The sequence below is a fragment of the Ophidiomyces ophidiicola genome (assembly GCF_022830035.1).
Source record: "Ophidiomyces ophidiicola strain CBS 122913 chromosome Unknown scaffold_15, whole genome shotgun sequence".
Taxonomy (NCBI): domain Eukaryota; kingdom Fungi; phylum Ascomycota; class Eurotiomycetes; order Onygenales; family Onygenaceae; genus Ophidiomyces; species Ophidiomyces ophidiicola.
Genome location: NW_026054655.1, coordinates 132,677 through 155,807, shown reverse-complemented (window position 1 = coordinate 155,807; position 23,131 = coordinate 132,677). Strand labels below are relative to the sequence as shown.

General features: G+C 49.5%; 9 protein-coding genes across 9 annotated transcripts; 6 read left to right on the top strand and 3 right to left on the bottom strand.

Annotated features, from left to right (window-relative positions):
* Positions 1–242: 242 nt before the first annotated feature.
* MZM1 (Mitochondrial zinc maintenance protein 1, mitochondrial) lies at positions 243–710 on the bottom strand (the record flags this gene model as incomplete). Its single annotated transcript, XM_049253065.1, has 3 exons — positions 243–337; positions 394–585; positions 644–710. 3 exons carry the CDS (start codon positions 708–710, stop codon positions 243–245), a joined length of 354 nt encoding a protein of 117 aa, XP_049107928.1.
* Positions 711–1,038: 328 nt separating this feature from the next.
* On the top strand, positions 1,039–2,500 carry zuo1 (Zuotin; the record flags this gene model as incomplete). The annotated part of the gene is made up of 3 exons (XM_049253064.1): positions 1,039–1,194; positions 1,254–1,394; positions 1,454–2,500. 3 exons carry the CDS (start codon positions 1,039–1,041, stop codon positions 2,498–2,500), a joined length of 1,344 nt encoding a protein of 447 aa, XP_049107927.1.
* Positions 2,501–4,898: 2,398 nt separating this feature from the next.
* On the top strand, positions 4,899–6,823 carry LOZ57_004017 (uncharacterized protein; the record flags this gene model as incomplete). Its single annotated transcript, XM_049253063.1, has 2 exons — positions 4,899–5,312; positions 5,450–6,823. The coding sequence occupies 2 exons, from the start codon at positions 4,899–4,901 to the stop codon at positions 6,821–6,823; spliced, it is 1,788 nt and encodes a 595-aa protein (XP_049107926.1).
* Positions 6,824–7,804: 981 nt separating this feature from the next.
* Positions 7,805–9,506, top strand: LOZ57_004016 (uncharacterized protein; the record flags this gene model as incomplete). The annotated part of the gene is made up of 2 exons (XM_049253062.1): positions 7,805–8,138; positions 8,296–9,506. 2 exons carry the CDS (start codon positions 7,805–7,807, stop codon positions 9,504–9,506), a joined length of 1,545 nt encoding a protein of 514 aa, XP_049107925.1.
* A 462-nt stretch (positions 9,507–9,968) lies between these two features.
* On the bottom strand, positions 9,969–13,215 carry GCV2 (glycine decarboxylase subunit P; the record flags this gene model as incomplete). Its single annotated transcript, XM_049253061.1, has 2 exons — positions 9,969–10,024; positions 10,083–13,215. 2 exons carry the CDS (start codon positions 13,213–13,215, stop codon positions 9,969–9,971), a joined length of 3,189 nt encoding a protein of 1,062 aa, XP_049107924.1.
* Positions 13,216–14,245: 1,030 nt separating this feature from the next.
* Positions 14,246–15,842, top strand: LOZ57_004014 (uncharacterized protein; the record flags this gene model as incomplete). The annotated part of the gene is made up of 3 exons (XM_049253060.1): positions 14,246–14,294; positions 14,350–14,571; positions 14,638–15,842. 3 exons carry the CDS (start codon positions 14,246–14,248, stop codon positions 15,840–15,842), a joined length of 1,476 nt encoding a protein of 491 aa, XP_049107923.1.
* A 3,244-nt stretch (positions 15,843–19,086) lies between these two features.
* On the top strand, positions 19,087–20,457 carry HAC1 (transcription factor that binds to CRE motif; the record flags this gene model as incomplete). Its single annotated transcript, XM_049253059.1, has 2 exons — positions 19,087–19,304; positions 19,359–20,457. The coding sequence occupies 2 exons, from the start codon at positions 19,087–19,089 to the stop codon at positions 20,455–20,457; spliced, it is 1,317 nt and encodes a 438-aa protein (XP_049107922.1).
* A 400-nt stretch (positions 20,458–20,857) lies between these two features.
* Positions 20,858–21,595, top strand: LOZ57_004012 (uncharacterized protein; the record flags this gene model as incomplete). The annotated part of the gene is made up of 2 exons (XM_049253058.1): positions 20,858–20,902; positions 21,011–21,595. The coding sequence occupies 2 exons, from the start codon at positions 20,858–20,860 to the stop codon at positions 21,593–21,595; spliced, it is 630 nt and encodes a 209-aa protein (XP_049107921.1).
* A 183-nt stretch (positions 21,596–21,778) lies between these two features.
* Positions 21,779–22,913, bottom strand: LOZ57_004011 (uncharacterized protein; the record flags this gene model as incomplete). The annotated part of the gene is made up of 2 exons (XM_049253057.1): positions 21,779–22,355; positions 22,414–22,913. The coding sequence occupies 2 exons, from the start codon at positions 22,911–22,913 to the stop codon at positions 21,779–21,781; spliced, it is 1,077 nt and encodes a 358-aa protein (XP_049107920.1).
* Between the last annotated feature and the right edge of the window lie 218 nt (positions 22,914–23,131).

Here is a 23,131-nt window from a genome sequence, read left to right as displayed (position 1 = left end):
GCTATCTATTTATGATGTGATATGGATTGGCGTTCCTGGCCTGCATGTACAGTATACACTAGGTGTTTGGTATTTCTAATTTACATCTAATTGAAGGAGAGATTATTTTTCGCAGTTCCTGGAAGCACTGTACGGACTACTATGTACACTATGATATAGACGAACCTTTTCCCCAAAGAGCCTAACCAAATACCTTTTGCCTCACTAGTTGATTGTGTTTCATAAATAACCAACAAAAGTGCCTATTTCGAGCAGGGTTTCACTTTTACTGCTTTATTCCCAGCTGTTTTAATCGTATCGTTGTCTCCTCGCTCGATATGCTCATGTATCCTTAAAGCTGATTATAATGTCAGCGCAACCTGACACGGTCGCTAAATCGATTGAAAAACTCACAATAACTGTCGATCGTCTCTCCCAGCTCATTTCTACTCTCCATCCTTTGACCTTGTACTAAGTTTGTTTTCAAAATCTGCGCCGTTTCCAGCGCATATTGGATTTTCATCGGAGTGTCCACGCCCGGTTTGCGGCTGTCGTCGAATTGTTTCCGGGCTTCGGCTCGTGCGGCGTGAAGGACTCGATAGTCACCTAAATGAGAAATCTTTTAGCGCCATACTTCTGAAGGCGTGAATGCTCCAATCAATACCTTCAAATGCAATACGGGTTGCACGGAGAAGTTGCCGGTACGCACTGAGGGCACTGACTGAAGACATTCTGCCAATTCTTGGGGAACGGAGTTAGAAGTAAGTGTCGAGACAATGAAGCCTGCAATTAGTCGAACAGGCGTTATTCATGACAGACGAGACGAAATTGTCTCTGCCTTCGGCTCAAGTTGATTTCTTTGCGGGCAGCGGAGCGTCGTCGCAAAACCCCCAGCTGCCTTGGACCTCAAAGTGGCACTAGTACTAATATGGTTTAGTCATATTAGCGCGCCCTAAAGATTAAAAATTGAAAAACAGCTACAGGAGTGTTTCCAGCGCGATTCACGGGTCAAGTTGCCCACAGCCTTTTATATACTGTTTGAAAAGATATCCTCCCAGGATGGCCACTCCTGAGATTGTCCACCTCCCTTTGCCCCATTTGCCCGAGGGCTGGGATGGCGGTGATAAGGGCTTCAAGGCTCTCAGCAGTTTGTCTGCATTCAGCCAAAGAACCGTTGAACCCGTTGGGCCTCACTTTCTAGCCCACGCTCGCAGAGTACGTTATCCGAATCTTACTGAACTGCCCGTGCCTTTTCTGATGGAATAATTGATTAGAAACGCCACCATCGCACTTTTTCTGAAGACGATCGTATCCTAGCTCAAGAAAATGTGAAGAAGGTTGAAGAGGAGGATGATGGCGAGATTTCGGAGCCTGAAGATCCGATGATGCTCCAGAGAGACGCCAAAGACTGGAAGGTACAGCAACAATTTTGTATTCCTGTCAAACATGCGACTAGTTGTTTACTTTTCGATAGGGTCAAGATCACTACGCCGTTCTCGGCTTGAGCAAGCACCGGTACAAGGCTACCAACGAGCAAATCAAACGAGCCCATCGCAAGAAGGTCCTCCGGCACCACCCTGACAAGAAGGCTGCTTCTGGAGATGCGGATGAGAACGACAACTTTTTTAAGTGTATTCAGAAGGCAACGGAAATTCTCCTCGATCCAGTGCGTCGTCGCCAGTGGGATTCCGTTGATGAATTGGCAGACGTTTCACCACCAGGTCCCAAAAAGAAGGGGGATTTTTTCAAGCTATGGCGCCCATATTTTGAGTCTGAAGCACGCTTTTCAAAAATCACCCCTGTTCCTATGCTGGGAGATGACAATAGCACTAAAGATGAAGTCGAGGAGTTTTACAATTTCTGGTACAATTTCGATAGCTGGCGATCCTTTGAATACGAGGATGAAGACGTTCCAGATGATAATGAGAATCGCGATCATAAACGACACATTGAACGGAAGAATGCCAACGCCCGACGGAAGAAGAAGACCGAAGATACTGCTCGCTTGCGAAAGACTGTAGACGACGCCCTAGCAGCTGATGCCCGCATTAAGAAATTCCGACGGGAAGAACATGCCAACAAAAACAAGCGCAGGCTTGAAAGAGAAGCTGAAGCTAAGCGAGCTGCAGAAGAAAAGGAGAAGGCCAGATTGGAAGAGGAACGCCTTAAGAAAGAACGCGAAGAGGCTGCTAAGGTTGAGAAAGCAGAAGGCAAGAAAGCCAAAGAAGCCGCCAGGAACGCTGCAAAGAAGAATAAGCGTATTCTCAAGGGTAGTGTGAAGGACGTCAATTATTTCACTGAATCTGGCGACGCCTCTGTTGCACAGATTGACAGTGTTTTGGGAGATGTGGAACTTATCATGGGAAAGATTGACAACGAGGAGCTCGCTGCCTTGGCTAGCAAACTCGGCGCTGCCGGGAAAGATGTGGCTGCTGTCAAGGCGGTATATGGCGCAGAGGCAGCACGACTTATTGGAGAGGGGAAGATAAAAGATAGTGAGGTGAAAGTGTTTAAGGCTTAGATTAACTATAGCAAGGTTGAGGGGTCGTAGTTATGTGTAACGACAAGTAAAATGATAGAGAAACCTTTGATTTCCCGCTTGATTCATTATACTAGCAAAACATTTATTGTTTGAAGTACGCCAAAAAAAAATGATAGGATTACCTTTTGATGCCCCGACTAGCAAGTGACGTTGTACGACGAGGATCTGACGTGATCCCGGTGGTCGAAGGCGATTATATCTTCAATAACCGGCTTATATTATATAAGACCTTGCTTCGACCCTTATCACGCCATCTCACTGGTTTTGACATGTACTACTGTCCAGAAACCAACAAAGAGCAACAGCTTCTTGACTTATCGTGGGAGGTAACATCCTGATCAAATTAGAGTAAAACAATGTTTGGTGTTAGGACAGGTTTGAGGAGGTGGTCATCACCGGTCACTTCTTGTTTCAAGATGTCGAGTCTCAGGATGCAGACGATAAGCGGATATCCTTGGTGGGAAGATCATATCGTTTGAAATATACACGTCTCGCCATGATGAGCGTTCATTTCCTTGACGACAGGTAGATGTGTTCAAAGGGCGGTCAACACAAGCTCGCGATCTTCTTTGTATATCGCGTTCACTATCATAATAGCACGACCGTAAGTTGGGCTACGGAGACTGTGGATACCGAGTACCCAGAAAGAATAGCGATGTCGATATGCGAGGGATCGGTGGGGACGAGGCAGGATAACATCCAAGTGCCCAGCCAGCTGGTCTGCGGTGTGCAGCTTGTTTCAGCGGTCAAACGCGTTGGCAGCGAGTCGCTGATCATGTAACTTGACGCATCGAAGGTGTGACTGGGAGTGTGGAGACGCTAGTCAGCAATTCAGCTAGCTGCCTTTAGGCGCGCGGGTTGCTAAGCCAATAGAGGGTCAGAATATAAGCGCCAAGCTTTAGGGTCGGGGTAAGGGCTAGCCGCATACGAGCTAGCGCTGTTCAATGCGTCCACGTGCCACACACCAGGCACGAAGGTTTCATTCAACATCGTCTTTGTTGGCCGTGCAGCACAGCCGAGCAGTGTTCTCCGAGCAGCGAACTATAGCAGCACACGTATTGCACCGCACACAATAGATGGGAGGTGAGTCACTGGGCTTGGGGCCGCCTGTGGATCCGTTTTCCTATTACGGCGCTCCTATTGCAAGGGACCAGTCAGCCTCCCTGTGCCCTTCTGCAACGCGAACGGTGCAGACATGGGCTGCGAGCGTGGGGCAGGCTTTTCTGGTCACCTTCATGCCTGTCGCCCATGCTCGCATGGAGCCGGGGTCTACAAACCCGAGCGAGCGAGCTTCAATGCGGCTTGATAATCACAACATCGACGAGATAATGGTATGTATCGTATGGTCACGGACAGGCCTGACACTTCTAGACCCGTAATTTATTTTTCGCTCGCGAAGCTTATCTACCCTTTACATTCGCGCTAGGCCCAAACAGGCTCTAGCAGCGCTGCCAATTCACCACGCGTTTGGCCAATTTTGACCGCCAGACTGCCATTCCGCGACTGCGAGGGCGACCAACCTCGAGCAGCGCCTGGGAGACCGTGAGAGAGCAGCAGCGAGATATTCCTGTCGCCGTCCCACCGAGCCAGCTTGAGAATCGCGTGCCCGCCCTCCGTCTTGCCAGCAATCAATACACCGCCCATACATGTCTCAACATGTAAACTGACAGGCGCAGCGGCTTCGTCGCCGTTTCATGACTGGGGCTCCACTCCCGCTAGCCAGAACTGTGGAGCCTACCAGCGCCGGTACTCGGCTGGTCACGCGCCCGTACCGTCTCGTTTGTTTTTCGGGTTTTCCCTGTCGACGAGAAGACTGGCAGCCGCATCAGACCTGGGGAGCCATTATTCTGCCCGTTAAAGGAGGGCCTCACTGGCCGCGGATGGGCCCTGCGGTCGATCGTCGAGTACCCGGCCGGGGCACCTGCCGTCTGGGGTTTCGAATTATTGGCTTTATGTATCACGCAATTGAGCCGAGAAATCAACTGCTGCCTCCCTTGCCACCAGGCGAAGTCTGCACCGATAGGATGCATGGATCAACTGTTACTAGCTTGGGAATGATGAGAGATCAAGCCCAAATGCTTGGCTCTGGCTCCCCGTCGCTTCTGCTCAAGCCATATATAACCCCCTCCATTGCCTCGTTTTTGGTCTTTGACTATCGCTTTGCCAGGTCACCAGGGGTGGCATTCTCCTACAATACTTCATAGTTACTCATACTAGCGTTGAAATAGTTAACTTTTGTTACCTATTGTTTGGTACTTTATCTGCCTGGAGTTTTTTTTTTTTTTTTTCTCCTTCTTGCTGTTCTCTCTCCCTACTACTATCTAGAGCTTGCCACCCAAATTTCATTTTTCTACTGATTGAATCACAACAAGGCGCCATGGCTACTACAAAGCAGCCTAACATCCTCTACATCATGGCGGACCAGATGGCCGCACCCCTGTTATCAATTTATGACCCTTCCTCCCCAATCAAAACACCCAATATCGAGAAGCTTGCAGAATCTGGTGTGGTGTTTGAATCAGCATATTGCAATTCTCCACTCTGTGCTCCCTCGCGCTTCACCATGGTCAGCGGACAGCTGCCCTCTCGTATTGGAGGCTACGACAATGCTAGTGACCTTCCTGCCGACACCCCTACGTATGCACATTACCTGCGAGCGCAAGGGTATCACACTGCGCTATCTGGCAAAATGCACTTTGCTGGCCCTGATCAGCTGCATGGATATGAGGAGCGGTTGACAAGTGATATCTACCCTGGCGATTATGGGTGGACTGTGGATTGGGACCAGCCGGTGAGTTAAGAATGCCGAGTTTTGAACAGATTCAATATGATGTAATATCCCATTTCGCGTCGCATGGCCTGATGGTGATTGATTATGTCATTTGCACAAGTTCATGAATTGTTAACACTAAATTTTCATGTGCACAGGAACTTCGCAAAGATTGGTACCATGATATGTCATCTGTGATGGAAGCTGGGCCATGCGTTCGCAGTAACCAGCTTGATTTTGATGATGAAGTCGTTCACAAAGCGACCCAGTATCTATACGACCATGTTCGTTATCGGGAAGGCCAGCCATTCTGTCTTACCGTTTCAATGACACACCCCCATGATCCATATACCATGACCAAAGATTATTGGGATATGTATGAGGACGTCGAAATTCCCCTTCCCAAGACGCCTGCTCTCCCTCAAAACAAGCACGATCCTCACTCGCAACGTGTGCTGAAAATTGTCGATCTTTGGGGGAAAGAAATCCCCGAAGAGCGTATCAAGGCTGCACGTCGTGCATACTTTGCCGCTTGCACTTATGTGGATACTCAGATCGGGAAGCTGATGAGTGTTTTGAAAAATTGTGGCGTTGCTGATGATACCATTGTTGTATTTACCGGAGACCACGGTGATATGCTTGGAGAGAAAGGCTTGTGGTACAAGATGGTTTGGTATGAAATGTCTGCCAGGGTGCCCATGATTGTTTTTGCTCCTGGAAAGTATCAAGCAAGGCGGGTCAAGGAGAATGTATCTACTATGGATTTGCTCCCTACATTTGTTGCAATGAGTGGTGCATCTGTTGACCCTACTTTGCCTCTTGATGGCGTCTCACTGATGCCCTACCTCGATGAGAACTCCGACGGTGAGAAGACTGATACAGTTCTAGGGGAATACATGGCAGAAGGTACATTGGCTCCAGTAGTCATGATCCGTCGTGGTCCTTGGAAATTCATCTACTCACCTCTCGACCCACCTATGATTTTTAACGTGGAAACCGATCCTGCAGAGTCTGTTAATCTTGCTGAAGGGCTCCAACTCCCATCCCATTTTACAGCCACTAAAGACGGCTCCTCTCCTACCACTCAGCAAACTACTCGCCCTGCATCACTTCCCACCCCCGCAACCTCCCCTAGCCCTCAAGCATTCCTACTACCCTTCTTTTCCCAATCAAACACACCTAGCCCTTCTGTCTATACCCCTCCCCGCAGCCCAAGTCCCAACAAAGCCTCGATCGCCGCTGGCCGCTCTGCCGACCAAAATGACATACCCACCCTTCTTGCAGAATTCTTGAAAGAAGTCCATGCTCGCTGGGATTTCAAGCTTCTTCAAGAGCAAGTCCTACAGTCCCAGCGTCGACGGCGCTTAGTGTATTCTGCGCTGACTAAAGGCAAAATCACGGCATGGGACTATACCCCTCTTGCCGATGGCAGCCAGATGTACATCCGCAATGTCGGCCAAACCGCACTCGGCAACGTCGAACACTTGAACCGGTGGCCTAGAGTTGGGAGGGAGGTGCAGTATCGACCATAAAGGAAACTTTGGCTGGCTCTTCATGTGCAACTGAGAATGAGATAACCAGCAGTGTGGAGATGGACCTACAATGGCGCATTTCCTTGGACAAGAAATACTTACCAAAAAAGAACAAAAAAACAACAGAAAAATCTTGCGAAACTAGTTACAATATCTCGTGGGGATTGGGACAGGAGGAAATGAATGAAATTGCAACAAAAAAATGGGAAAAATCACAAAACCCTTCTAATATTCGTGGGATATGCTATCTGGCATGTCCTCTGGTGTGGCTGGCCTATGAAAGCGCAGAGTGGGGCAGGATAGACTCTGTGTAGATACCTTTACCTATGTCTAGCTTGAGCAGTTCTTTACTCTGTATCTGTCATCTAAAGTGCCTGATAGTTAGATAAAATGAAGAGGACACTTATACTTGTACAGCTCTCATCAGCCCCGTGCTGCATGGCGATTCGAGGTGGCGATTGAGAACCCTCTCCGGCCGTAGTGAGCCCGCCAGTCAGTTACCCCTGTTGCCACCATGGACCAGAGAATCCCATAGCCCAAACATACTTTGCACAACATCGATAAATTGCCACTGGAATGGCTCAGGAGTCGTCGGTATTAGTTAAAGCAGCGGTACCTCGCGCCTTGAAGAAGCTAGTGGGGCCTCGACGGCCAACTCCGACCGCCAGTAGTTATCTTCCAAGAACCCCATGGCCTCAGCGGCTGAACGTCGTTCGCGGAGAAGATTTCTCTTTCCATAGGCATACGAGGTCTTAGGAGTTCGCCTGGGATCTACTGCGTTTACTCTGACAGCTATATAGCCTCCTAACTCCTTATCGTTCTTTTGACTATCGATACTGCTTCAATGATATCCCTCTTTTGATATTTCTACCTAAAGGCTGTCCTGCTTTTCTTTTGGATACACTAGGCTATTACCAAAGCCTTTCATCTGATTGTGACTTTTTTCATCCCATATCAAGAAGGGAGGCCAAAAATACTATTATGAACGGCAACAGATTTAGTGACCCTCCAGGCAACTGTGCCCGTACAATTTACCATGGAACGTTCATTCATTTACCACGTATGCCAGACATAGAGGCAACTCCAGAATCTGCCCCAAAATATCACTTGATTGTCAATCATGGCGCCCTATGGGTGAACACTTCCAGTGGGAGAATTGAAGGGTTTGACTGGAATGTGAATGGCGACAAGGAGCTAGATGTGCTGATTGAGAAACATGGATGGAAAGTGACTGAAAATGAAAATGCAGAGAACTCTGTGAATATCATAAAATCCAGGGATGCGAAAAATGGCTTTTTCTTTCCAGGTTTTGTGGGTATGTTATCTCTCCATTCTGTAGCATAGTCCAGACAGGAAGAAAAATTGTATAGTTTAGCAGTGTGTGCATTACTAGAATGTGCTATTGCTCTTATCTGCTTCTATCGTATCATTCGTAATGGTAACCGGGTGGAAAGTGCTGACATTCTATATAGATACCCATATCCACGCACCGCAGTACCCAAACTCTGGAATTTTTGGCTCTTCTACCCTCTTGGATTGGCTGGAAACCTATACGTTCCCTTTGGAATCATCATTTGGAATTAAGGAACACCCTGATACTGTTCCCCAATCGGCTCATGTGGTATATAATAGGGTTGTGTCTCGGACTCTATCCCATGGCACTACCTGTGCAGCGTATTTTGCCACAATCCACCTCCCAGCTACTAATCTTCTAGCGGATATCTGCTATGCTCGTGGACAACGGGCATTCATCGGCCGCGTATGTATGGACGAACCCCAGACATGTCCGGACTTCTATCGTGATGAGTCTAGCGAGCAATGTGTAGCGGCTGCACGGGCCTCAATTGCATATATCCGATCTCTAGATCCAAACGCCGCCCTCGTTTATCCAATAATCACCCCTCGGTTTGCTCCATCTTGCACTTCTGCCTCTCTTATGGGCCTTGGTGCATTGGCGGCATCCACTACGCCGCCAACGTCCATCCAGACACATATTTCAGAGAATAAAGATGAGATAGATTTGGTCTTGTCCCTTTTTCCAGAAAACACTAGCTATGCTGATGTCTACGACAAGTTCAATCTTCTCACTCCGCATACCATTCTTGCACATGGCGTTCACCTTACGGAGCCCGAAAGAGCTTTGATCCATTCCCGAGGCTCCGCAATCTCCCACTGCCCTGCGTCCAACTCAGCCATTGGCTCTGGATTATGCCCAGTTCGAACCCTCCTAGATGATGGTATTCCTGTTGGATTGGGTACCGATGTGAGTGGCGGGTATAATCCAAGCATCTTGGAAGCTGCCAGACAAGCATGCCTGGTGTCCAGGCTCCTCTCCTTCCAGAATGGCAACACGGGAAATACCGTTTCTGGTGGGAAAGGGCGCGAGAAGCTGAGCGTAGAAGAGGCCCTCCATCTAGCGACACGTGGTGGAGCAAAAGTAGTGGGAATGGAGGACGATATAGGGGGATTTGATGTGGGGATGTACTGGGATGCGCAGTTGATCGAGCTGGGTGGAACCGTGGATGTGACCAGAGAGAATTGGAATCATGGAAGTGTAGATATTTTTGGCTGGGAGAAGACTGAAGAAAAGATTGCCAAATGGATGTGGTGTGGTGATGATCGCAACATAAGAGCTGTCTGGGTGGGAGGAAGATTAGTTCATGGGGAGGTGCCAGACTTTTGATATATGCTATTTAGACCATAGAATTTCCAAATGATTTAGACTCTCTTACAGTTGAGCTGTAACAAAACAGTCCATGACTCTATACATTTCTTTTAGATATTTTCCAGTCACTTCTCTAGTGTCTATATAGACGAAATTCTGTGTGAATTCAAAGACAAGCATATAAGGATAAAACTATTGGTTTTAATAGCAAGGTCAGTCTATCATGACAATCATAGGAGGGTATTAATATAATAAGTCTTTTGGTTTAAATGGCAATTGTGTTGAAACAAACACGTGCATCTCAGGTGCGACTCAAGACATGTTTGATGCTTTTGACTGTTTATTTGTACACGTGACAGGAGGGGAAATGAAGAAGGAACAAAAGGGTTCATCAAGACAACTAAGGTGAGGTTTTTGTGGTATCCAGGAATGTTAAAAGGACCAAGATCTTAGGATGGGTTGAAGGACAATAAGGTACGTTTATGAGGTATCTTCGACGGGCCCACAGGTACAGAAGAGATTCTGATCACCAAATGCTAGAGAGAGTTGAATTAGTGATATTATTCCTAAAATATATTGGGCAGGGTAACTTACCATCATCAACTCGTGTCACGCTAGGCCAGAATTTCTTTTCTAGGAGCCAAGGCACGGGGTATGCAGCCTTTTCCCGCGAGTAAGGGCGGTCCCATTCTGAAGACAGAAGATCCCGCTGGGTATGGGGAGCCATCTTCAAAACATTGTTAGCCTTAGGCTGCTCGCCACGCTCAACAGCTGCGATTTCTTCGCGGATGGAGATTAGGGCGTCGCAGAATCGGTCAAGTTCGGCTTTAGGCTCGGACTCCGTGGGCTCAATCATCAGAGTGTTTGCTACGGGCCAGGACATAGTTGGGGCATGGAAGCCATAATCTTGCAGACGCTTGGCAATATCAATGGCCTCAACACCAGCAGTTGCCTTGAATTTTCGGACGTCCAGAATGAACTCATGAGCACAGCGACCGTTTTCGTTGGTATAGAGGATTGGATAGTGAGGCTTTAGGCGGGAGAGAATATAGTTGGCATTCAGAAGAGTGATCTTGGTAGCATGGGTGAGACCCTTCGAGCCCATCATGTTGATGTACGAGAAGGTGATCGGCAGGATGCTTGCACTTCCAAATGGAGCAGCTGAGATTGGAGGCGAGTCCACATTTGCAGGTCGTTTGGCTAAAAGGGATTCACTCAAAGGATGGGATGGAAGGAATGGTCGAAGATGTTCCGCGACGCCGATAGGTCCAACTCCTGGGCCTCCACCTCCGTGAGGAATACAGAAAGTCTTATGGAGGTTAAGGTGGCACACGTCGGCTCCAATTTCACCTGGAGAGCAGAGGCCAATCTGTGCATTCATGTTGGCACCATCCATATACACCTGGCCACCAAATTCGTGAACGATGTCACAAACTTCCTTGATAGTGGGCTCATAGACACCAAAGGTGCTAGGATAAGTAATCATGATGGCTCCTAGTTCATCTTTATGTTTCTGACACTTTGCTCGAAGATCTGTGACGTCAAGATTTCCAGTAGCAGTGTCACACTTCACTGGAACAACCTTCATTCCCGCCATGGCAGCACTGGCGGGGTTCGTTCCGTGTGCAGAGACGGGAATCAAGCAGATATTTCGCTTTCCAGGTTCACCAAGACTGTCCTGGTATTTCTTAATCACCCGCAGACCAGCAAATTCACCCTGAGCGCCTGAGTTAGGCTGAATGGTAACTTCAGCCATACCGGTGATATCGGCCAGTTGCTGCTCAAGGTCTTCGACCATGTCGACGTAACCCTGGACCTTTTCTGCAGGGGTAAAGGGGTGCACAGTCGAGAACTCAGGCCATGTAACAGGTACCATTTCGGTCGTGGCATTCAATTTCATGGTGCAAGAGCCAAGAGGGATCATAGAGTGAGCGAGGGAGAGATCCTTGGACACGAGATGCTGCATATATCGGAGCATTTCTGTCTCAGAGTGATGAGTGTTGAATACCGGATGGGTAAGGAAGGTAGAAGTCCGTTTAACGGGTTCGGGAATTTCAACTGAGGGTATATCTTTGCTGAGATCCAAAGTTTCGGCGCCCTTTTTCGAAGAGAGGTTCGCAAAAACGGCGAGAAGCTCCTTCAGCTCATCCACACCAACACCCTCGTTTAAGGAAATGCCAACTTTAGTTGGGTCTACTCGTCGAAGGTAGATGCCAGCATCCAAGGCTGATGAAACAATTGCGTCCGCTTCTGAGCTGTTTTTCGCCTCCACAACGACAGTATCGAATACAGCGTTCCCTCTGACAGGTACATTGAAGCCTAGGAGCTGTAATTTGTTGCGGAGCAGAGAAGTCATTGCCATGATACGCTCGGCGATGGCCTTAAGACCCTGTGGCCCATGATACACTGCATACATGGCAGTCATATTAGCCAGCAGTGCTTGAGCAGTGCAAATATTGCTGGTGGCTTTTTCTCGTCGAATATGCTGTTCACGAGTCTGGAGCGCAAGCCGCAAGGCACGGTTTCCGAGACGGTCTTTTGAAACACCAACGATACGGCCTGGGATTTTACGTTTATACTTGTCGGTACAGGCGAAGAAAGCAGCATGGGGGCCGCCAAAACCCATGGGCACACCGAGTCTTTGCGCATTTCCAAAGGCAATATCGGCGCCAAACTCCCCTGGGGCCTTGAGAACGGTCAATGCCAAAAGGTCAGTTGCAACGGAGAATGTGCCGCCTTGTGCGTGAATCTTCTCGCCCAGAGTTTTAAAGTCGAGAATGCCTCCCTCGGTATCAGGATACTGCGCGAGGACACCAATCAATCTGTCACCCTGGTCTTTCACGATCTTAAAGTTCTCGGCCATAATATCACCAATTTCCAATTTGATTCCAAACCCCTCAGCGCGTGACTTCATGACAGCAATTGTTTGCGGGTGGCATAGGTGGGATACAACAAACACTTTGTTCTCTAGCTTTTGCTTATTAATAGGGAGATTCGCCCATGACATGGTCATGGCTTCGGCAGCAGCAGTTCCTTCATCGAGCACGGATGCATTTGCGACAGGCAGGCCGGTCAGATCGGCTGTCAAAGTTTGGAAATTCAATAGGGATTCAAGGCGACCTTGACTAATCTCGGGTTGGTAGGGTGTGTAGCTCGTGTACCAAGCGGGATTCTCCAGGACATTCCGCTGAATAACAGGGGGAACGACAGTGGGATGATAGCCACATCCGATATAAGATTTCCCCGTCACATCAATTTTCTTGGTGTATGATTCTAGGAATTTGATCATGTCTTTCTCCCCCAGACCACCAAGGATGCCATCTTTTCGGAGCTCTGCAGAGGCTTTCGGCTCGGTCACAGAGAGGTTCTTAGCAGTCAGAATATCCACAGGTAGCACCTGCTTCACAAAATCGTCGAGACTTTTGGCTGGAGGATCCAATACTCCGAGCATTTGCTCGGTGGCATCGGCACCAGGCCCAATGTGCCGGCGGGGGAAGGTGTCAAGGGGCGAGTGAAGGTCGCGGGGTTGAAGTTTATCAACATCTCCACTGGAACTTGAGTGCACTGTTCGACGAGCAGCGGTTGTGTGCTGGAGGCGGGCCAATTGGAGGCATTGCCTGCAGGCGGTGGACGGAGAAACGCGGGAGGCTCTCAGCGAGGCAGTACGGAGGGGATTGAACGCCAGCGGACGAGCTCCAGCACGGAGCAGTGAGAGCGGTACAACCATTGCTACCGAATGTGCAGAATTCGCAAATCGGCCGCAGGGAGCAGAGGCAGCGTACCCCGATGGGTCAACACGATCAAGGATGCCGAAGTCCCAACAATTGAAACGAATTGAATCACAATACCCTTAAAAACGACCGTGGAGTTGATGTAGTGGACGCAACGACAGAGAACTGTCAAGAAAACAACAAGGAAGAAAGAATAGAGGGGCAGGGTCAGGCCTATGTCACCATCCGCATCATGCCGGACGAGCACCCAGAATTAATTGTCGGAGAGATCGTTTTGGTGGTGGCCGGCCGGGGAGAGCGCCGCGCGTGATTGGCTGGGTAGTGCAGGCAAACCTCGGCCGAGATCAACGGCAGCGTCACGTGGGATACGGGCGGCCGAAATACTGCTGAGTCAGCTTGCTATGGAATATCAATGGGAGCCGTGATTGGCCCGGCGGGTGTGGTTGTGAGAATAAGCGCCGAGCCTAGCCTGAAATGGTAAGCTCCGATAACCTGATGGGCATCACGTTATCAGATAAGAATTTTTCCTTCTCCGACGGGCAACTTGGGACTCCGATTGGTTCTGCGGCGCACACAGTTTCCCGACAGCCGGCGGCGGGTGTGACTGCAGCTCATATTTAAGGCGGCAGAGGGTTTAGACCGACGCTTTTGCGACCTGAGCAAGCTATCTCGAAGCTGCGCTTGCAGACCCTAACTAGCCGGACGCGGAGTACGAGATACCTGGAATTTCGGTGGCCGTGATGCCTGGTGGCGCACTTAAGTGCGGAATTATGCCGGATTTTTTATTAATCCAGTGTATTCTTCAGGGCGGGGAAGACTGGAAGTCCGCGCCCTTTGACCAGAAATGTCTGACTTTAGCTGCGTGGCGGGCGTTCCTTAGGTGAAGCTTAGAGATGCTCTGTGTGCGCATGTTGAGCAAACAGGTCATTATTCTCCCTAAGATCTTTGTATATACCCGCCTGTAAACCCCGCCGCCTCCGATTCACATTTCCCAAGGCATTCTTGACATTAGATCGACTTATCAGCATGGACGCAGAGCAGTTCCGGAGAGCTGCTCAGTCAGCCGTTGAAGACAGTAAGCTGCGTCGATGCCGAATAAGATCAATTCCCAGCTTACAGGTCTTCTCCAGTTATTCAGCACTTCAATACCCTTCCATCCCGTCGAGTTATTCCTGATATCGAGCCCGGGTACCTCCGCCCACTGATTCCGCAATCCGCCCCGACAGAACCGGAGACTTGGGAACAAATACAGCAGGATATCGACTCCCAGATAAAACCGGGCCTGACACACTGGCAATCTCCCCATTTCATGGCTTTTTTCCCGGCACTAACGACTTATCCCAGCATGCTGGGTGAGTTATATTCGGCAGCATTCAGCGCGCCTGCTTTTAATTGGCTGTGTTCGCCTGCTTGTACAGAATTGGAGATTGTTGTACTAGATTGGGTTGCGCAGGTTATTGGACTGCCGGGGTGTTTCCACAGCTCTAATAAGACGGGTGGCGGCGGAGTTATTCAGGGCAGTGCTAGCGAAGCGGTGGTCACGGTCATGGTGGCCGCTCGAGAGAGAATGCTTCGCGATCTTGCGGCTGCCAAGGGTCTCAAAGAGGATACGCCCGAATGGGAGGATGAGATCATGTCTGTTCGTGGTAGCCTTGTGGCGTTAGGAAGCGACCAGGCTCACAGTTGCACTGCTAAAGGCGCTCGTATCGTTGGAACTCGCTATCGCTCAGTGCCCACGAGCCTCGAAGAGAATTTTGAAATGACCGGAGCTTCGCTGCGTAAGGTCCTTGAAGAGTGCGAAACTGCTGGGTTAGTGCCGTACTACATAACGACGACCATGGGTACAACGAGTACATGTGCAACAGACCGTTTTGCGGAAATCAAGGCCGTTCTTGCATCGAAGCCCTCGTGGCAGAAGATATGGGTGCACATTGACGCGGCCTTCGCTGGCGCTGCTCTCATCACGCCCGAACACCAACCCATCGCAGATGAATGGAGTTCTGGAATCGACAGTTTTAACTTCAACATGCATAAATGGCTCCTGGTCAACTTCGATGCTAGCTGCTTGTTCGTCCGAGCAAGAACTGATCTCACATCTGCCATGGATATCACACCCGCGTACCTCCGCAATCCGTACTCCGACCGGCCTGACACGGTGGACTTCCGAAACTGGCAAATTCCTCTAGGACGACGGTTTCGTGCCTTAAAGATCTGGCTTGTAATGCGCGTATACGGGGTCACGGCAATGAGAGCCTTCATCTACAAGGGTTTGCATCATGGCGACGTCTTCAGTAAACTGTTTCGTAGCAGGACGGATTTGTTCACCATTGTGACTCCGCCGGCATACGGACTGACCGTCTTCAGAGTCTCAGATGATTCTGCTGCGGCAGTGGGAAGTACCAGTGCCGCCATCTCACAGCAACTATATGAGACAATCAACGCCAATGGAGATATTTTTATAACATCATCAGTGGTCGGAGGAATCTATGTTATCCGGGTAGTGAGCGCCTCGTTGTTGTCGGAGGAAAAGTACGTGCGTGAAGCTTTTGATATCATCGTACGAACGACAGAGGAGACCCTTTTAGGCACGAAAACAGGTGGACCAAGTGGCTTAGACAATTAACGTTGGGGAACTGGGCGTTCAATGGTGTGCATTGAAAGGATTGAGCATATATAGAGTATAGTTATAGAAGCAATCTAAAGCCCAAGGATTTCAATTTAACAGTATATATTGATAACCAGAGTCAAACTTATTACTGCAGTGAACATGGACTATGTATTTTGACCGGTGAGCTAAAACTCCTCTGAGGTTTGGCTTTGTAGGTTTGCAAGTTTCACCGCAATCCCATGCTAATCATTGCCTTATATTGTCACCGGCCAGAAACAATATTTCCTCATTCCATTCCCCATCCACAAATATGCTAGTTATTTCGCATTTCGGCCAACCGATATAGGTTGAAGATAGACGTACGGAGTACGGGGTAGACGTTGAGGAATAGATAAACCACCAATTCCCTTCGGGGTCTAGATCCTGCGGGATGGGTGCGGTCCGGCGCGGCAATTCCTTTGTCTATCCTAGTACTGTAAGCCAGCTGGAAAGTATGGCGTTTATCGTATCTGGAAGTGGTGCAAGTATGTGGTGATTGGCGAGATGATTGGCCTTTAAGGACTCTACAAGCTGTTCTCTCGTCCCCACGGCATCTGAGCGTGCCAATCCCGACAGCAAAGGAACTCCTGACAAATATTCCAGCTTGAGGCTTGGTGGGATTTCAAGAGAAGAAGTTATCCCCAGCTTTTTGAAAATCTGGGTCTATATGGGAAGAAAGGTCAAACCAGTGCAAACCGGCTCTAAACCACACGCCCTCGCAAGGCTGATACCGGTGCAGCTCGCCTAGCACCAACCAACAAGGTCAGGCAATTCCAAGTCTGATTCCAACAGAATTTATTCTACCCATTCGGATGCTCTGCGTCTCCGGGTGGAACGATAATCAGTAGAGTTCAAGCCCTGGCGTTTTGTATAGCAGAGCCCAACATCTTGGCCTTCAAAAAGGAGGGCCTAATATGGTTGGGTATGTTGAAATACCCTGGCCGACACTTCGAGCATGTAATGCCGAAAAAAAGCATTCCTTGGTTTAAAGGAATTGGCCAACAAGAATGGAATATAGGCTTGGTGTTACCAACAACCTGGCTCCCATCAAGCAATTTGCTATGTCCGTACCGGTAAGATGCGCATCCTAGAATGTCTCAAGCAAATCCATATATTCAAACGCACCAAGCCAAGTCCTCCCCTTTCACAGGGCCCGTTATATATGTATCTTGAGGCTGTAGATTGGACAGACCATCTCATGCGGAAAATCTGTTGACGGCGGAAGACGGTTAGTTTCACTCAAACGTACATCAAAGGATGTAGTTCGAATTATTTGTTATATTTGTGCGAACATCTTTAGTCGGAGAAGGAGGTTCCTAGGGCTGACGGAAGCCAAAGGGAGGTGTGAAAAGGGCTGCGGCCGTCAAGCGATCTTGAACTGTGGGGTACAAGAAGAACAGGAGAGCGTAGAGGCAACGTTACTCTGTCCGTATATGCCTGCGAAATAAAATTTGATACGCCTGCTAGCATGTACTCTATCTCAAAGTTCGATATTCTGCTATATAACTGAAGTCATGTGCCCAAGTTGCCTGCCAAAAGAACAATCGGTAAGTCCATGCTATGGACTTAAGGCCAACCGTTAGACATAATACCGACAGCTAGAATGCTTCTTTAAGAATGTGCGAATAAAACATTTAATAATAGAAGAAAGCTGAAGAACTTTTTATGCGGGTCTGAAGGGCGGATGTAGAAGGCTTCGGTATCCTTGCCAAACTTCCATGGTGTTCCAGAAGGCAGTGGTCTTATATACACAGGGGTAAGTCTTCGATGGCACCATGTCTAGACAAGGATGTCGAGAGAGACATGCAGCAGCTGACGAATGATAATGGCATCTGCTCTTGGTCTGAAATTGCTGGTGGCTGGCAAAGCGCGTGGCCTTTCTTCTTGTTAACTACAATCTCCACATTTATATTATCTACCCCAGCATCCACTGCGAACCTAAAGCAGTGCTACAGTAATACTCTATGCACCTAGCTGACTCTCCTGTAGAACCCACCTACGCTTGTGGGAAGACTGAAGGGGCCGGAGGAATATTTATGATTTAAGAAGCAGAGCTTCCTTTTGAATCCTGTTTACTCTGTAGCAGAGCATCATGGATCGATCTTACGAGATAAGATCGAAGTTCTTGGTACGGAAGGCGGCCTTCTTTGTTTTACAAGACACTTCAAGGCCAGATACCGGGTAGAGCCACGGCACACACAAGACGGCTCTATGCAGCATAACTGCACTGCAGAAATAACGATGAGTAACAGTCAATCTGCCTCTGCTTGATAAGGAGTATGGCCCAGCATTGGCCCCCTTTGGGGGCATATGGGGCTGAAAAAGGCTTTCACCGACGGGCTTCTGGTTCTAGTCTTCTTGCTGATCGTTAATGTGGATGGGATCCCTTTGCGGCTTCGCAGAATCATACAGAGAATGATAAAGCTGTACTCCGTACTGCTTAAGGGGGCGGAAAAGTCTTCAGCAGGAAGTGCTGGATCAGGCTGGTTGACTGAAGGAGCTTGAGCAAATAATAATACGGAGTAGATTCCAGAGAAAAAAAAGCCACGTCCATCTGAGACGGGGAGCCAATCCTTCCAAGCAGGCTCGCAGATACATCCCTTTTCCGACAATGTATGAGTAATAGCGGCCAACGCCAATTAACTGGCTGTGTTGTTGGCTTTCAAAAAGCCAACGCCGAGCTACGCCACGGGCAAGAGTTGGATTGCTGTTACATATGCCCGGTCTGCGGCGGCGGCGGGTGGAGATGTCGTCGGCCAGGGCCAGATGAGGTACGCGGCGGCGGCGGTGATGCCTTTACGGGCTGAGATCCTGAGGGAGTGCGGCGGCCAATCAGCGCGCGCATGCTGCCGCCCCACCACCCCCTGGCCGAAGAGGCCCTAGTCCTTCCCTGGACTAGCGCGGTTACATCCGGCTAGGCGACTCCTGAGTCACGTGCGGTGGTTTCAGAACTTGGCCAGCGTGTCCTTTATAAAAGGGAGGCGCCGACCCAGGCTGGCACTCGACTCGCCAACAAAGAAAGAACAGGCTGGCCTCTTCCGCTTTCTGTTCTCCCGCGTCGCTGCCCCGCGTGACTCGTCATGCTCTGTCAGCCGCCGTAGTGCCATCGTGGCCTCAGCATCACTGCTCCCTGACATCCACCCGCCCCTCTAGCTTCACAGTCCTGGTGACTAGCCGACACCTCCACCGGCGATAACTGTTGTCGACTACACTGTCAATCATGGACTCGACCTTCTCGACCTTCGACTCGATGTCGTTGCCCGGATCAGATGTTCCCCAACTTACCATCTCGCCGGCTGAAACGACTGTCAAACCAGATGATCTTGTCGCAGAAACGGGCCTCGAGGCCTCTCCGAAGCCAGAGGAGAAAAAGCCCGTAAAGAAGAGAAAGTCATGGGGTCAAGAGTTGCCCACCCCAAAGACGAATCTTCCTCCAAGGTCAGTTCTATCCAAACCTGGGGTGGTAGGTGATAATGTACTGACGTCTCGTAGAAAACGAGCTAAGACTGAGGACGAGAAGGAGCAACGACGAATTGAACGAGTTCTTCGAAACCGAGCTGCGGCCCAGATTTCGCGGGAACGCAAGAGGCTGGAAATCGAAAAATTGGAAACCGAAAAAGCCAAGATGGAACAGCAGAACCGCGTTCTTCTTCAGCGCCTAGCACAGATGGAGGCAGAGAACAATCGCCTAAGTCAACAAGTCGCCCAGCTATCCACCGAAATCCGCAGCTCTCGAGGGGCTTCGCCTCAATCCTCTGTGTCCGCTCCCTCACCAACCCTCTCCCCTATCCTTTTCAAACACGATAACGAGGAGTTGATCATCGAGAAAACCCTTATCCCTTCCCCACCAACCACCGTCTACTCCCCGATGACGACCGTCATCGATTCCATCGAAACCTCCGATATGACACAACATCCTGCCGCGGTGTTGTGTGACCTGCAGTGTCAATCGGAGGAATCGGCGGACCAGATGACGGTCTCGATCAATCAATCTTCAACCCAGCATCCAGTCTATGCACTCATGCTGCAAGTCATTCTGCAGCACCTCTTAGTGACGATGACTTCCGCCGCCTATTCGACGGTGATTCTCCCGTTGAACCAGATCTTTCGTTCCTTGAAGATGGGATCTCCTTTAACATTTTCCCGGATGGAGATCTCCCGTCACTTGCCTTTGATTCTATGGTTGATTTCGACCCCGAACCTGGTAAAGTCGAAGACTCCGCGTCAGCGATCGGTCTTCCGGATCCGGCTTCTCACTCGACTTCTGGCTTGCAGCCCAGCTATGGCGCGTCCACTCAGAGATGCGACGAGCAAGGCATTGCAGCTAGCGGTGCGTGAGTCTCAACGATCTGGCAGCTCTCGATTTATGGCCCAGGACTATCGATCCAGTCAGAGTTGGGAGTTGTTGATGACTACACTCTGGGCAACCGATCAAATTACAAGATCTGAAAATCTCCCTTCCCATAAATCTTTACGAGGGCGGAATGGAACAGCCAGAGCGGCACATTATGCCAGGGCCAAGCAATTCTTTCTACGTCGTTCACGGAGTTCGAGGAGTATGATGGACTATGATGGGCATTCCGGGTTTTAGCATATGTATCAAGGCCTGGTGGTGTCTTGGGAGGCAGGATGTCTTCCGAGTTCAATTTCATAATTTGTCTTTTAGAATGTAGATTTAGTAGTTGGATCCATTTGACAAGACCATTCTCTCTATAATTTCGCTTCGTGCAGCACCTTTTTTCACTGGCCTTTCTTTCACTTGGGTTCTGAGTGTCCTTTTTTGCCCAGCGGCGTGGGGTGTCACGTGATTGATGACATGACGCACGCCTGCAGGCACCATCGAATTGCCGCTCCTGCCCAACAAGACATTATCTCTCGCTGTCTCGATATACAAACCCATATTCCCTCTTTCCGAGGGCGGTTTTTGAACTTGGCCAATTGCTCTTATCCCGGGAATACGTATATATCGCGGAACAACATCCACAGCAAAAATGGGGATGCGAGATCCCCTCCTTGAGGCTATGGCTGAAGTCAAGGTAATTTAGCAAAGCTACTCTTTCTTTATTCCAAAAAAGGCCGATGTTTCATACACCGTGCCCAGATCCTTCGTATTTAGCTAATATGGAGGTTTCTCAACAACACAGGTCAACGCCAACCAGCTTCGCAAACAAGCCGTCAAAGCCGAAGCCATGTCAAGGTCGCAAGAGGACAAAGCAACCAAAGCTCTAAAAAAGGGCCAATTCCAGATCTCCCGCATCCACGCCGGCTCCGCGATCAGGGAAAAACGCCGCTCCGTCACCCTGCTCTCTAAGGCCGCCGAGGCGGACGTCATCTACTCTGACCTTGCGGCGGCGAAATCAACGCGAGACTCGACGAGGTCATTGGTGAAAGCGTCCAAGGCCCTGGAATCGGCGAGCAGGAGTATAAATCTGGAGCGCACGCTGGCGATTGCGAATGCGTTCGTGGCGCGGTCCGAGGACTTCAAGCTAGCCGGATCCGCGTTGGAAGGTGTCTCAAGAGACGTCCAGATGGCGGAATATGGGGCGGAGGGCGAGGAGGAAGTTGACAAGTTGATGGAGAGGCTTGCGGACAATGCGGGTGTGGATCTGAGGCAGAATTTGGAGGAGAATGCAGCGCCCAATGATGAGATTGGTGTCAAGGCTGGAAAGCAAAAAGAGGCTGACTTCGAGGATGGTTTGGCGGGAAGACTGAGAGCATTGAGGTCATAGATGCCACTATTGCCCCCGCGCTGGCCCTGTCACTTTCGAATGGCTTGGATCCGATGAAAGGCCGGATACGCATCTTTTTCTCTGCATTTCGGCTTGATTTTTGGAGTTCTGGACCGGCACCGAAGGGTTATCATTTCTAGATCGAGAGGTTACATAACGAATTCATGAAATTTCAAAATCGCCTCAACTTGTTTGATCGATAGCTTCGCTGTTTGACCCTCCTTTTGACACCTTACGTAGTGACGAAGCTGTCAGTTCAGCTGACGCTTGGGGTTGAACCTCTATGGACATTTTGTCCAGTGCTTCTGCCTCACGCGGCGTGTGTTCTTGAAGTATTTGTCCAATCATGGGCTCATCTTCTTGCATATTTTCTCGTACCCCAGGTTGATTGTCCTCTTTTCTCGGTGGGAGCTGTTCTTTACTTTCTTTATTATGGACGAGAGCGGCATTGTGGCAATCCTTAATCGTGATGCATTGCCCACCCGCGGCTGTTAAAATGTCCTGATTCTTTAATAGAACCCTCTTTACTTCCGTGGGTTTATACCCTTTGCCTATCTCGTTTCCAATTGCGAGCCTGACACCGGAATTTCGTTTTATCTGGTCCATATCGTCCAGCGAATGGCAATGGGCATTACATGTCCCATGGTTAGATATCTCGACAGTACCATCTTTCCAAAAACGTTTTCGAAGCTTCATTTCACACCCCACGGCGCTACGGATCGTGCATTTTCTTTTTCGCAGCTCTGGAGGAACCGCGGATCTAAGTATACGGAATCAGTAATTTATTTTCTATGACCTTAACATGAGACAACACTCACTTCTGATCCTGCTTACGAAATAAGCGACACCAGTAATATTCTGTACGGCAATCCGTGGAGTCTTTCACCTTATTCCGCACCCAAAAATTGTCAACGAAAGGCCAGTAGATCTCATGTTCGTAAGGGCTCTGGACTATCGGCGTTTCTAAGGAGAAAAAACGTTGTCTCATTTCGCCAATATTCTCCGGTGCGTTTAAGATATTATTAAACAGCGGCTTTACAGGAAACGGTATCGGCAACATAAGGTATCCGGGAGGTGGGTTCGGGAGCAAGCTGGGCGGCACAGGATGGGACTGGGCGTGCGTGGCAGGATTGGAAGGAAAACTCTCGGGCTGAGCCTGCACCGCAGAGGAGTCTAGATGCACCGTTGGGCAGGGAGGCATATTGCGTGTCACGTCGGGCGGAGTATCTGCCGGAAGCTGAGGCGTCGAATTTAGAGGTGAATGGGGAGGCAGATTGGGAAGCGCAGCATTGGGAGGCGCATCGTGTAGGTATGCCATGGTGCTGACGCAGGCGAGAGATAAGAGAGCGTACGGAGTAGTAGAAGGTCTAACAAGGCTCGGGTGCTGGAGCTCGCCCGCTTCCGGGACTGCTCTGCAAACAAATCTAGAAGATGTGAAGCTTCGAGTAAATAGATATTGAGGCGATGTTTTAAGAGACACGCTGCTGGATCGTCTAAAAGCCAGATCACATGATGTCCAATCTTCGCGGTTCGGAT